Consider the following 14,369-nt stretch of genomic DNA (forward strand, 5'->3'; position numbering starts at 1 on the left):
AATTTAGGCCGTATAATGCATATTTTTTTCTTTTCCTTAAAATTTAAATTACATTCATTAAATAAATTGGTTATATGTGACAAAAATTCTAAATCTAAACTTTCATTATTTTGTTCTTATTTTAAATGTTTGACATTATGTTTGCTGGGTAGCTCTCTCACCAATACATCTTCATTTTTATTTTTGAACATCACTGGTTTAAACGGTGCTCTCGATGAAGAGACATTCACATTTTTCAAATACACCATAATAAATAAATATTCTCAATTGTAAACAAGGGGAATTTTAAAAAAGTTCTATACTCTGATAGATGTGAGTAAATAAATAAATGAATAAATAAATATATAGAAAACAGTTTATGAGTTGCATGTTGTATATTAAGAGATCTAGATTTGAGTATTTGTACACATTGTGAGGAAAATAATGAATGTTTGTTTGGCTGATTGGTTAGTTGCTAAACAGAGGCAAATATTTGAAATCAGTAGATCGTAGTCTTTTTCAACGAGCGGTGGTAAATTTCAAGTCGCCGGATTATATATCTGCTGGATCGTACGATACAATATAACCAACAACAAGAAAAACAAAAATACTAAGCTAATTAGTGGATACTGATAAAGCAACTAGTAGCAAATTATTATTGTTCCATCTACAAACTACCCGGACTATTATTCATTGTTTTTGTGGCCATTGACTCGAGTTTTCACTTTATTGGTCACCAGCTGCAAGGAAATTGACCAACTAATTATTCATATTGTGGAGAGATCACTGTTGCGTATCGATCTTATGTGATTCATAATTTGTTGGTAATAGGTCAAGCGCACAAATCTTCTATGAGCGGATTTTGACACCACTGCCAACCGTACGTACATACATGTATACACATGTCAGCTGTCCGTATTATTATTAAACTAAAAAACATCTTCGACCACAATAAATACTTTGTAATTAAACAGCAAATAGCGAGGAATATTTTGTAGCAGAGCTTTTTCTTACATGAGTGTATGTATGCTTTAGTTGCGGCGGATACATTTGAGTGTTTGTTACCAACAACGTAATCGTCATCACACATAGACATTTTAAGCACACACACTTTTTCCGTTCAGCTTTTGAGAGGAGTTGAGGGGCTCACAGCAAAACAAAGAGATATTTAAAGTGTGCGCATGATTTTTAGTTTTTCTTTTTCTGTTGGCGGTCTGTGTTCTGTGCTGTGTGGTTCGGTTCGGTTGGATTCTTTTGCAACAAGTTAAAACATTCAACAATTTATTACAACCTGCCTCTTTAGTAGCCCACAACAACAATAGCAGCAATAAAGGAAACTATAAAAAAAATCAAGGTAAAAAAGAACGAAACAACAACTTTAAGAAAATTTCTCTTTTATGTTTGTCTTCATTTTGAACTTGAAATAGTTTGCGTTCCACTTCACCATTATACCGACCGACCGACAGACTGACCGACCAGTTGGTTGTGAGCTGTTTATGTGGTGTGTATTGGCAAAAAGGATAAAGGCCACGTCACTATGGGTTACGATGATGTCATTAAACATTTAGGCGACTTTGGACGCTATCAAAAGCAAATTTATTTCCTTCTTTGTTTGCCAGCAATTTCGTGTGCTTTGCACAAGTTAGCGGGAGTTTTCTTGTTGGCACGTCCAGATTTTCGATGTGTTCTGCCTTTTGAGAATGATACAACATCGACAACATATCAGAGTTTTCCACCAGACCGTTTTAACCTAGCATATCCCTTCGATGACGTTAGAAACAAATGGCAAACATGTGAATATTACGATGTTCCGTACACCGAAGAGTATTTGAATGGCTCCGTGGTCGCGGTAACCAATGCCACAAAACAATGTGAGCACTTTATCTATGATCAATCCCTGTACATAAATAGTGCCGTCACCGAATGGAATTTGGTTTGCAGTCGAAGCTTATTAAGTGCTACTAGTGATTCAATATTTATGCTTGGCGTTTTACTGGGAAGTATAATATTTGGTCAATTGTCTGATAAGTATGGTCGAAAACCGACTTTCTTTGCTTCCCTGGTGATTCAGGTGGTTTTCGGTGTTTTGGCTGGAGTTGCACCGGAATATTTTACATACACGATATCGAGAATGATAGTGGGAGCAACTACTTCGGGCGTATTCTTGGTAGCATATGTTATTGCTATGGAAATGGTAGGACCATCGTACCGTCTATTTGCTGGTGTTGCCTGCCAGCTGTTCTTCTCTACAGGTTTTATGCTGACTGCCGGTTTTGCTTATTTTATTCGAGAGTGGAGATGGCTGCAAATAGCACTTACTCTCCCCGGCTTATTGTTCATGTGCTATCATTGGATTATACCAGAATCGGCCCGGTGGCTGCTGTTAAAAGGACGCAAAGATGAAGCAATTATTGTTATTGAAAAGGCAGCCAAAGTGAATAATGTGAATATTCCGCAAGATGTGTATGACAATCTAATAGATGAAGCTACGGAAAAGAAGAAGGAAGAAGATGTCAATAAAAATCCCAATGAAAAGGCTCCCTCCATGTTTGATTTGTTGCGTTATCCCAACTTAAGGCGCAAAACATTGATAATATTCTTCGATTGGTTTGTTAACAGTGGCGTTTATTATGGTCTCTCCTGGAATACGAACAATTTGGGTGGAAATGTTTTCCTCAATTTCTTGGTATCCGGCGCTGTCGAAGTTCCTGCCTACACATTCCTACTGCTCACCCTCAATAGATGGGGTCGCCGTACAATTTTGTGCGGTTGTATGATTGCTGCCGGTGTTTCCCTCTTGCTAACCATAGTCGTTTCGGAGGACATGAATTGGTTAATAATAACATTTGCCATGATTGGTAAATTTGCCATTACTGCCGCATATGGTACCATTTATATATTCTCAGCTGAACAGTTCCCCACTGTAGTACGTAACGTTGGCATTGGAGCATCGTCAATGGTAGCACGTATTGGCGGTATTTTAGCCCCATACCTCAATTTATTGGGTCAAATTTGGAAACCTTTGCCACTAATAATCTGTGGTGCTTTAGCATTCGTGGGTGGCCTTTTGTCTCTTATGCTTCCGGAAACACGTAACAAACCAATGCCAGAAACTATCGCAGATGGCGAGAATTTTGGTAAAAAACAAAAGCACAATGACCTAAATGAAGCAGGCGAGGAGCTAGCATCTATGATTGGTACACAAAACGGTAAAAAATAGCATGTATATCAATTGTCTTTACTGTGTTCTGTGTCCAAAGTGTCTTGTACTTATAAATTTCCAACTAATTTAAAATATGAACATATCGAATACGGCTGTGGATAATAAAATGTATTCTTATTCTTCAAATCAACAAACAAGTGGAGCAGTAAACGAATTGAAAATTGTACTTAAATGTAAGACTTTATTACTAAACTCTAAGGGCCTGATACAGAAACACGACTGGAAAAGAATTTTAAAATTTTTGAATGAAAAACACTCAAAAACTATTTGAAAACTGAGAGATTAAAAATTGTTTCTGAATAAGGACCTATGACTTTAGATCTTTTTTTTTGCTGCATTTAAAAAAAATCCATAGAAACTTTGTAATGGGTCAACCAATATTTTATTATTCCTAGCTGTTTATGGTCGTATATATAGTATATTCGTTTTATTTTATAATATAAAAATTAATAATTTTATATTAGAATTATTATATAATTTTAACTGATTGCAAATGTAAATTATTGACGAATTTATATATGTATGTATGTGTGTATGTATGTATAAGTAGTAAAATTATTTTAAATGATCATTAATTCGCACAATGTATGCGTAGTAATATTTATAAAAAATAACATAGAATATTAATTTGTTTGAAATTTTCCATTTAAGAGATAAGTTTTTTTTTACTTGTTGATATTGTTTTTTATATAATGAACTTTTTGTGAATATAAATACATACATAGTAATTCATACTCAATAAACATTTAAATAAATAAAACATGAAAAATTTGAAATTTTGTTGGAATTAGAAGAATTTAAATAAAATGATGTGTTTTTAATTTTTTGAAATATAATAGATTGGTTTGTAAATTTAACATAATACATACTTTACAAGCTAATAAAACGTTGTTAGGAATTAAATCTGAATCAAGGCCAGGAGCCGAATTACCGCATTCCCGATCGAATGAGCTATCATATCGAAAAATTATTTCGATATCGAATACCATAATCTCGAATAAGAAAATTACGATAAGATTCACTTCGGCCCCTAGTTCAAAATCCAACAGTAATGTAAACAAATAGAAGATTTTTCAAAATTTTATATAAAATTTTTCAACACTACACCATTTCCAATTGAAATTTCTGATTGTATTTCAGAAGTTTCTAATTGTATTTCAGAAAATTCCAATTGAATTTCAGAAATTTCCAATTATATTTCAGAAATTTCCAATTATATTTCAGAAATTTCTAATTATATTTCAGAATATTCCAATTATATTTCATAAGTTTCCATTTATATTTCAGAACTTTCTAATTGAATTTCAGAATTTTCTAATTGTATTTCAGAATTTTCCAATTGTATTTCAGAAATTTCCATTTCTATTTCAGAATTTTTAATTTATACTTAAACATTTTCTAATTGTATTTTAGAATTTTCCAATTGTATTTCAGAATTTTCTATTTGTATTTCAGAAATTTTCATTGGTATTGCTATTAGAATTTTCTGAAATACAAATGGATATTTCTGAAATACAATTAGAAACTTTTTAAGTGTAAATTAAAAATTCTGAAATGCAAATGGAAATTTCTGAAATACAATTGGAAAATTCTGAAATACAATTGGAAATTTCTGAAATACAGTTAGAAATTTCTGAAATATAAATGGAAAATTCTGAAATATAATTGGAATATTCTGAAATTCAATTAGAAAATTCTGAAATATAATTGGAAATTTCTGAAACATAATTGGAAAATTCTGAAATATAAATGGAAAATTCTGAAATATAATTGGAAATTTCTGGAATTCAATTGGAAATGGTGTAGTTCTGTGAAAACAAAATTAATGAAATGCTCAGCAACTGTAAGCTTATATTAGCTAGATTTACCAAAAAGCGTTTTATATACAAAAATCTGTAAATTTTGAAAAGTTTGTAAATACTATGCACAATTGATTACAATTAAATAATGTACACATTTAATGCATGTATTTTATTTTCACTTAATATTTAATGCATTAAATCACTAGGTACTTAAGTATTAATAATTGTGATTGATTAAACGGTCAGTTTCTAAAATGAAAAGATGGAATCGCGAAACCGTTGACGACATTGAGAGAGTGATTTAATCGCTTTACGATAACCCTATAGCTTTCAAAACTGAAATATTGTAGAGTGACAATTTTTGCCAGATAATAAACAAATATAGCAACTAGTCTTGCCAGATCTTAATTCATATTTTTAACGATTTTTTAAAAAAATCAAAAGCACAATGAATTTTAATAACAAAAATAATTTTAAATAAAAGTAAAATATTTGAATTTCCAGATTATTTTGATAAAATTTAACTGCAATAATTAAAATAAAAAAATATAATTTTGTCATTGTCATAAACTCGGTAGCTGGTGAACAATTACAGATAGATAACTTAATGAAATTCCACATAGTGAGTGCTGAGAAGTTTTTGAATTGATTTGTATTCGTATAGAATTAGAATGGGCGGGCCCCCAAAATTTCTTACATTGGACCTACAAAATTTAAAAAAAAATCACCAAAAAAATTTAGTTCTTATCAGAATTTCTAATCGTTACGAGCTACCGAATTTTCAAAATAAATAGTTTAAAAATATTAAATTCAGCATGATTAAGTAAAAAAAAATTTAATTCTATTTATAGAAAATGTATTAGCAAAAAAACCATAAATTGTTTTTATAATTTGTTATCAAATATGTGTTTTTTTGTAAATTTTGTTCATACCCATTAGGGAGGTTTATGACTATTAAATTTTAAATAGAGATGTTCAGAATATTCTAGCACTGGGTGTAGTAAAACTATGTCTGGAAAATGTTATGCTAATTTGGATAATGCGGCCATACAGACGAACATAATTTGCTAAAGTAAGTCGTGTGCACAGTTACACGACTTACTTTAGCAAATTATGTTCGTCTGTATGGCCGCTTTATCATCAAAATAATCGTCTTCATTCTAAACGTGTGTATTTTATTTATGACAGATTGTAGTCGAAAGACTGCTGTCTTCAATGTGTTTAATGCATTAATTCTGTTTTTATAAATATTTTCATTAATTTAACTCCCTCACGACACTCCACCTATTATAAGTGTAAGAAATTTAAAGATAAATTTTTTAAAATTTTAAAAAAAATTAAAAATTAAAAAAATAAAAACAATTTGAATTTTTTTTCCAGAAAATGAAATAATCAACTTTGGAAAAAAATAAATTTTGTATACCTAAAAATATTTAAAATTTTTATTTTGAAGTATAATTTGGTAAGGGTATATAAGATTCGACACAGCCGAATATGGCTCTCTTACTTGTTTTGAATATAAATGTCATTTAACCGATACACGTTCGCTCAGAAGTAGAAACATTTCTTATAGCATTTTATTTATTGAACTGCATTAAAAACTTCTCAAAGAAAAAAAATTTTAAATTTAAAAAATTAAAAAAAAAATTTAAAAAAATAATTCGAAATTTTTTTTCCAAAAAATAAAAAAACAACTTTGGAAAAAAAAAAATTTGTTTACCTAAAAATATTTAAAATTTTAATTTGGTGAAGGGTATATAAGATTCGGCACATCCGAATCCAGAAAATGAAATAATCAACTTTGGAAAAAAATAAATTTTGTATACCTAAAAATATTTAAAATTTTTATTTTGAAGTATAATTTGGTAAGGGTATATAAGATTCGACACAGCCGAATATGGCTCTCTTACTTGTTTTGAATATAAATGTCATTTAACCGATACACGTTCGCTCAGAAGTAGAAACATTTCTTATAGCATTTTATTTATTGAAATGCATTAAAAACTTCTCAAAGAAAAAAATTTTAAATTTAAAAAATTAAAAAAAAAATTTAAAAAAATAATTCGAAATTTTTTTTCCAAAAAATAAAAAAACAACTTTGGAAAAAAAAAATTTGTTTACCTAAAAATATTTAAAATTTTAATTTGGTGAAGGGTATATAAGATTCGGCACATCCGAATAAAGCTCTTGTTTTGAATATATGTATGTACATATGTATCTGTCATTTAACCGATCACTTTCGCTCAAAAGTAGAAAAAAAATTGTATAGCATTTTATTTATTGAACTGCATTAAAAACTTCTCAAAGAAGAAAACAAAATAAATACAATAACGGGTTCACTTTTATTTTAATGGTAAATTCTCATTCGCAGCCATTTAAAAATAATTTTTTGTGATATATCACTGAGAGAGTGATTTATTAGAGAAGATTTTAGGTTAGGGTTTAAAAGTAACAGAAAAGAAACAGAAAGTCCAGCTTGTGACTTTTATTTGCGAACATGAAAAATGATGTACAACGCTTAAATCTATTAAATTTTCAAAAGATTTATAACAAATTAAAAAAAAATCTCATTTCTGTTACTCAGACAACATTACTTTCCATAATTTGTTAAAAATAACTGACAATATGTCCTTGTATGTAAATAAAGGAGAAAGTAACAGTTATTAAGAACAAGAACAAATCTCACAAAAATCTCACATCAAACCATTAAAACACAACAAAAACAAATAAAGGTCATACCAAACTATTTAAATGAAAATCATTTGTAACTGTTATTTTCAGTGATTTATTTTTATCACAAAAATATAAATCACAAAATCATAAAATTATCATATAAAAATATGATAAATTTATCACCCAAAAATAATTAAACAAAAAGTTCCTATAAAAACCGTTTGAATTTCTACTATGTAGCGAAGACACCTACAGTTTCATTTTAAAAAATCAGCCTGACAGTATGCTATACAAACTGAAAACACATTCCTCAAACTTGGCATCACTTATTATAAATGTAAATCAGTCATAAACTATTTGAAATATAAATAAAAAAAATAACGATATTCATAATAATGGACGAAACAATTACTGCACATACAACACAATATCAACATAAGAAAATTGATGTTCTAATAGTTGGAGCTGGTTTATCGGGCTTAACATCAGCCCTTAAAATAATACAAAAAGAACCAAGCCTTCGAGTGAGGATATTGGAATCATCGAACAGAGTGGGTGGTCAACTAACTAAAGTCAGTTTAGGAGAAATTGGAGCCAAATGGATAACTGAAGATCAATGTCATATTTATCGTTTACTTAATAGTTTGAAAGTTCCAATGCAAAAACGAAACATTCTCTCTTCTCAGTTGAAAACGTACAGGGAACTGGATGAAGGATTCTTTTCTGCATTAGCTAACTACGAACTAATGCGTTACATAAACGAACTTGAACTTAAAATGGATTTATTCAAACCAGGTTTCACTAAGTAAGAAAGATTTTTAGCAAATTTTAAATTTGAATTAATTTTATTTATAATTATTAGAACTAAAGGAAATTCAATGTATCATCATATTCATAAACGGCTGTTTTTCAATTCTTCTCGAAAATATATGCTCAATTTAGTATTATTAATTTGTGGAGCTGATGCCAATGATGTAGGTTTCAGAGATTTTATGTCAATATGTTATACCTCTGGAGGCATTAAGAGATTAATTGACTTGTAAGTTAATACACAATTGTTAATTGCTACTTCTTAATAACTTAACTGTATGCAGGATTATTGAAGCTCCAAACTATTCCTTATTAGAGTTTTCTAGCAAGGATCTGTTGTATAAACTCTTACACCAACTGCAGAATATTGAAATTCTTTGTGGTCGCAAAGTAAATGCGATTAATCAGTATCGAGATTATGTTGAAGTGAAGGATTCCTTAAATGAATATCACATAGCTGAAACAATTATACTAGCCGTACCATGGAATTGCTCTCAGGATATTTACTTTTGGCCTCCCCTACCCATTGAATTGCAAACTCCTCCTTTGCCTGCGGATAAAGATAAATATATTATCACAAGTTTTCTGGCCAGTTACACGGAAGGTTATTGGCGCCTAAAGGGCTTTTCTGGCCGTTACATTAAACATGTACCATTTCTGGTGGCACATGAATATCGTCCTACTGTTTATTCTGGTTTTATGATACATGAGGAAGGAATCGAACCACTAGTGAGATCAATTGTACTTCACGAATTTGCCAAGATATTCGGAGAAGAAATGCTATTGCCTCGAGAATTTCAACAACACAGCTATGAACTAAATAATCTGGCTCATTTGCCATTGACAACACCCTGGAATCGAATAATTTGGTCATCGTCTGCCGCTGCTGGTACTTGCTATCGTGGTTATTTAGGCGGAGCAGTACAAACTGGTCTTAGAGCGGCTATGAATGCATTGCTTATGTGCCGACCTCAAATTGTTTATTGGCAAGATATTGTCGAAGTACAATGCCACAACTACTTGCGACATCCAGAAACCACGTGGACTTCAATATTTGTTAGCACTTGCAATTTATATAATGTTTCCCTTTATACAGTTTTCGTATGTGGCCTAGTTTTAATTTTAACTAAAGCCTACAAGAAACACTAGCCTAGCGCTTTAATTTCCTATAAAAATCATCAATTGAAAGCTTTGTGATAATTGAAAAAGAGCGAGGTGAGACGAGAAATTGTGGTTATTATCATCTTAAGTAATTGTAAAGTTCGCTCGTGTGTGCGTCTTTAATTCATGGTATCATCATTCGCAATTATCACAAGTGAATTTAAGTATATAATCGACGAACTACTACTACTTATATTGTCAAAGGCAGCAACAACAGTTTTGTTTTATACAATTTTATATGTCGAGATGGGCTTTGAGTGATGAAGTGCCAGTAAGCCTATGATCATATTTGTGTACTTAGTATATGCATGCGTGTGTATGTGCGTTTAATCTGTATGTTTGTAATTTAAAACCTACACATACTATTTTGTCATATGTATGATTTTATTTCATTTTACTTTTTTTATTTTTAACTATTTATTTATTTATCATTTTGATTTTTATTAAATTTAATGAAACTCGTGTAGGTAATTTTTTATATGTATGTGTTGCGATGATGTGATGATCATGTATGTTAATCCAATTAAAAGGATTTTTGAAGGTTAAATTTAATAAAAATCACAGACTTTATTAATATTCAACATACAGTGCCTTTTTTAGTTGTTTATGACAATTCTATCTGTGAAAATGTGATTGACCCGAATTCGTTTAGAATATTTCGCAAAACTTTGGACTTGGAGGTACTAGGGTTATACCTAGTACCTCCTAGTACAAAATTGGCGTTATAACTTTTTGCCTATTCCAAAGAAAGTCAAAAAACAGTATTTCAGTATTTCTGATGATATTAAAAAATTAACAAAAAGAAAAGAATCATAAGAAAAAACATGTTGGATTACAGGTATAAAACACATACAAATATTTTGTTGCATAACCACAATTCTTCAATTTATCCAGTTTTCAAAATAAAATTAACATAAAATACATAAAATTTAAAAAAAAAATACAATTTTATAGAAAAAATGTTTTGAACAAAAATATGTTTGCCATCAACTGACAGACAAACCTACGGATATAGCTAAATGGTCTTTAGCTATATGGATCCGCAGTATATACAGTTGCGAACATGATAATAGCAGTACCATTAAGTTTTTAAATAGGTGGCATGTCACAGTGTCCATTGACATAATGTCCATGGACATAATGACACTTTTGGAGTGACATAATGTCTATGATATTTAAAAAATAATTTAAGTATTTATGTTTTAATTTAACTTCTATCGAATTTACCGTTGTAAATTTAAAGTAGTAATAAGACGATAGCTGCGATTTTTAGTTATCTGTTATCTGAATTTTGTGGAGTTCAGACGTCACAAATATAAAGTTTAAAAAAGTAAATATGTTAAAATGGGTAATGTAAAATATAAATATGAATTTAGGAATAAATTTGACAAAAAAAGAGAACTTTCACTTCAAAAAAATACTTTTTAATAATTTATTTACAAGAAAGGCTTTATTTAGCGAAGCCGCCTGTCGCGTTCTATGGAGAAGAAAGTCCCTGAGAAAGTCCCACGCGGAAAAACTTTATTTACAAAGACAAGTTTTTTGCACTCAGTAGCATGGCGAGCAACTATTCGGTATCGCAGAAAAAGGTATTTCTTATTGGCGGCCTGCGGCCGCTTTTAGGGGCTTTCTACTCCATGGAACGCGGCAGGCGCCTTCGCTACATGAAGTTTTCTAATATATGAAAATATAAACTGTTACTAGGATCAAAAATTTTATAAAAATTAGTTTTTCTGAACAAAATATGGACATTATGACACTTTCAAAAGTGTCATAATATCCATAAGCAAAGTGACATAGTGTCCATGGACATTATGACACTACCGAAATGACATAATGTCACTTTATGGGGTGTCATAATGTCCATGGACATTATGTCAATGGACACCGTTAAATGCCACCTTTTAAATAGTTTAACTGTTTTCCCAGTGTACTGTGTTTGACAAGCTGAAGAGAATTTGAATATTGAAATAAATTTGTGCTAAAAAAGTGAATTACGCTATTTTTTAGCTATGGTCTGGTCTGCCACAAATATTTGATGTGAGATAAAAAACTCAAAAGCAATATTTCATTAAAATAAATTATAGGCGAAATGCATATTTATACAAAATTCATTAAAAAATATTTTTTTTACTAAAAACATCTGAAATATGCAAAAAATTACTTTTCAAGCAAAAGCTTGCAATACATGCACTGTAAGAGATGGTGGTAATAACATTTTTATTTTTAACTCGTTATATGTAAGTGTTGTAAATACTTAATTCTAATGAGATCATCGTATTAAAATAATGAATTAAATGAAGAGTAATTAGCATTTTTACTCAATACTTAGTAATGAAAGTTTTTGCTGGGTAACGAAGTTTTGTTTTGTGCATAACTGTATATCGTATCATTTAAACAATTTAATTACAAATTAAGTTTGTTGAGTAGTTGTGGGCTATCACTGATTATTTATTTACATATATATGTATGTATGAACATATTGTGCAGTGTCCTTTCAGAATTGTAATAAAAACACTTTAAATTCTTCTTTGAAGAATTTGTAAATGAACCTTCATGATAAGATATAGCTAGCCGCCAGTAACATTCTAGATATGATCGACATTATTGTATGAAGATATGCAGATGCAGTTAAAATAATGGCACCACGATATTAATATTGTTATATATTAATATTACATAAAAACTGGGGGGTTATTGTGTAATTCGATTCGAATCAAATCATTTAGGAATTTCCATGTATAAAGCATACAAATTCGAATGATTTTCTTTTCGAATCAACGTCTTCGCTCGGTAGCTATTTACTAATGTTAGTTCTTCAAGTTTCTCCAAAAAATGTCTCTTATTAAGAAAAATGAGAAGTGAAAAGGAGGATGAATTTGAATTTTTTTTTACAAATCTTCTGAAAATTTCGAATTTTTGTTTAATTATTTGACCAACAATTGTGTTTGTATTTGAATGTTGAAGAATGGTAATGCGACTTTGGAAATTTTACCTTTCACAACATACAATTTATATTATTATTGGGAGGCAATGATAAAATATAATTTTTAAATTATTGAAAAATCATATTCTTTTAAACTAGAGAAATAGTTAATTTTTTCTTTACACCACTGTATTGTTACAAAAATATATTTTTTAATTTTGCTCAATTTGATATAAACATGTAAATTCAAATTGTAATCTGATGGCGATTTTTTAAAATATAAACATTCAAAATTTGTTCCACAATTTTTTACGGAGCTGTTATTATTTTGACTGCAAAAAATCTGTGTATTTTTAAGGTTTTGTGGTTCTATTATTTTGACCGGCACTGTTTGTATGTGTTTGACATTTTACTGTTGTGTGTATGGATATGCATTTGAAACCCTCATTGCTGATAATTGACTCACTTTAACAAGACTTTCAACAATAATCCTCACTTTAAGTTGTTGTCATAATGTACTCTCTAATCTCAGAATATTTTATATACATTGTCGTTTGATTCTTCTTAATTTTAAAGTTAATAATAATTATTATTAATATACACACATGTATGTATATCCATACATATGTACTTACAGGTAAATTATTCGAATTTATTAAAAACAAATTTTGAGCACAGTGATTTGTTGAGAATATTCAAACGGCAGCACCAATGCGTATTCATTATAAGGTGGTGTCGATGGCACAGCTGATTATTTTTTTCTTCAATTGTATAGAGGCCCGAAGTGTTAAATTTATTAGTTTTTGTTGATGCGAATACACATCAAGCGTAAAAGCAGCAGGAACAACAGGCAGACATTGACAGTTCCAGCCAACATAAACAAAAAAAAATAGCGTGTGGTTATTGTAAATTTTGTACTTGTTGTAGAATCGACACCACCTTATAATAAATACGCATTGGGCAGCACTAGTACTTGTCACTTGTGTATTACTGATGAATGAATGGGCGGACGGACGGACTAACATACAGACTAGCATATGATCACTCTCATTTTATGTGTGTACTAACTAACTAAACTAATGATACATACTTGTACACACAATACAGCACTTGTTTCTTGATGTTGCTGATTTTTTTTTCTTACAATAAATATAATATAATAAAGTGATCCGTGTGTTTTGGATTTAGTCAGTAAAACGCATTCATCACGATCACTTGTAAATCTATTTAAATAAAAAAAATATTTATATTGATAATACAGGAGCAAAGAAAATAAAACAATTATGGAGAAAGTAAATTGAGAAAATAAAAAAAATATATATTACAATAAAAAAAAAAAAATATTTTTAGAACAAAGAACATAGAATTTATGCATAAAAATATATTGCACAAACAATGTACGCATATAAAATCCTATAAAAGTGCAAATGAGTAGAAGAAATATAAAATATTTTTGATAAACCACTTACAAATGTACATGTACTCGATTGCTGTCAGTGTTTGACAACGCAGCCCAGCGTTGCCGCCACTACTAAAACAAAAGTGAAAGTACTAAAACAGAGACCAAGAAGAGAAAAACTAAAAAGAGGATAATCTTCTCTATTTGTTAAATATTAATACAAAATACATATAGTACGAGTAATAAAATATCGGTAAAAGTCAATGTCACTGCCAGCCTAACATCAGTCGTCCTGTTACACATTCAACAGAGTAACGACCATACCGGAATACAAAAAAAATATTAAGAATATAAAAATTTACACTTAAAATATTTAAATATAAAATGTGTGTGCAA

General features: G+C 29.8%; 2 protein-coding genes across 2 annotated transcripts; both read left to right on the plus strand.

The window, feature by feature from the left end:
• The first annotated feature begins 497 nt into the window (after nt 1-497).
• On the plus strand, nt 498-4,009 carry LOC135948720 (organic cation transporter protein-like). The gene is made up of 2 exons (XM_065498132.1): nt 498-1,333; nt 1,407-4,009. Exon 2 carries the CDS (start codon nt 1,517-1,519, stop codon nt 3,197-3,199), a length of 1,683 nt encoding a protein of 560 aa, XP_065354204.1. The 5' UTR covers nt 498-1,333; nt 1,407-1,516; the 3' UTR covers nt 3,200-4,009.
• Nucleotides 4,010-8,072: 4,063 nt separating this feature from the next.
• Nucleotides 8,073-9,947, plus strand: shps (sheepish). The gene is given in 3 exon segments (XM_065504237.1): nt 8,073-8,482; nt 8,540-8,734; nt 8,772-9,947. Coding segments are annotated over 3 exon segments (1,470 nt in total). The 3' UTR covers nt 9,637-9,947.
• The last annotated feature ends 4,422 nt before the right edge of the window (nt 9,948-14,369 follow it).

The sequence above is a fragment of the Calliphora vicina genome, chromosome 1 (genome assembly GCF_958450345.1).
Source record: "Calliphora vicina chromosome 1, idCalVici1.1, whole genome shotgun sequence".
Classification (NCBI taxonomy): Eukaryota; Metazoa; Arthropoda; class Insecta; order Diptera; family Calliphoridae; genus Calliphora; species Calliphora vicina.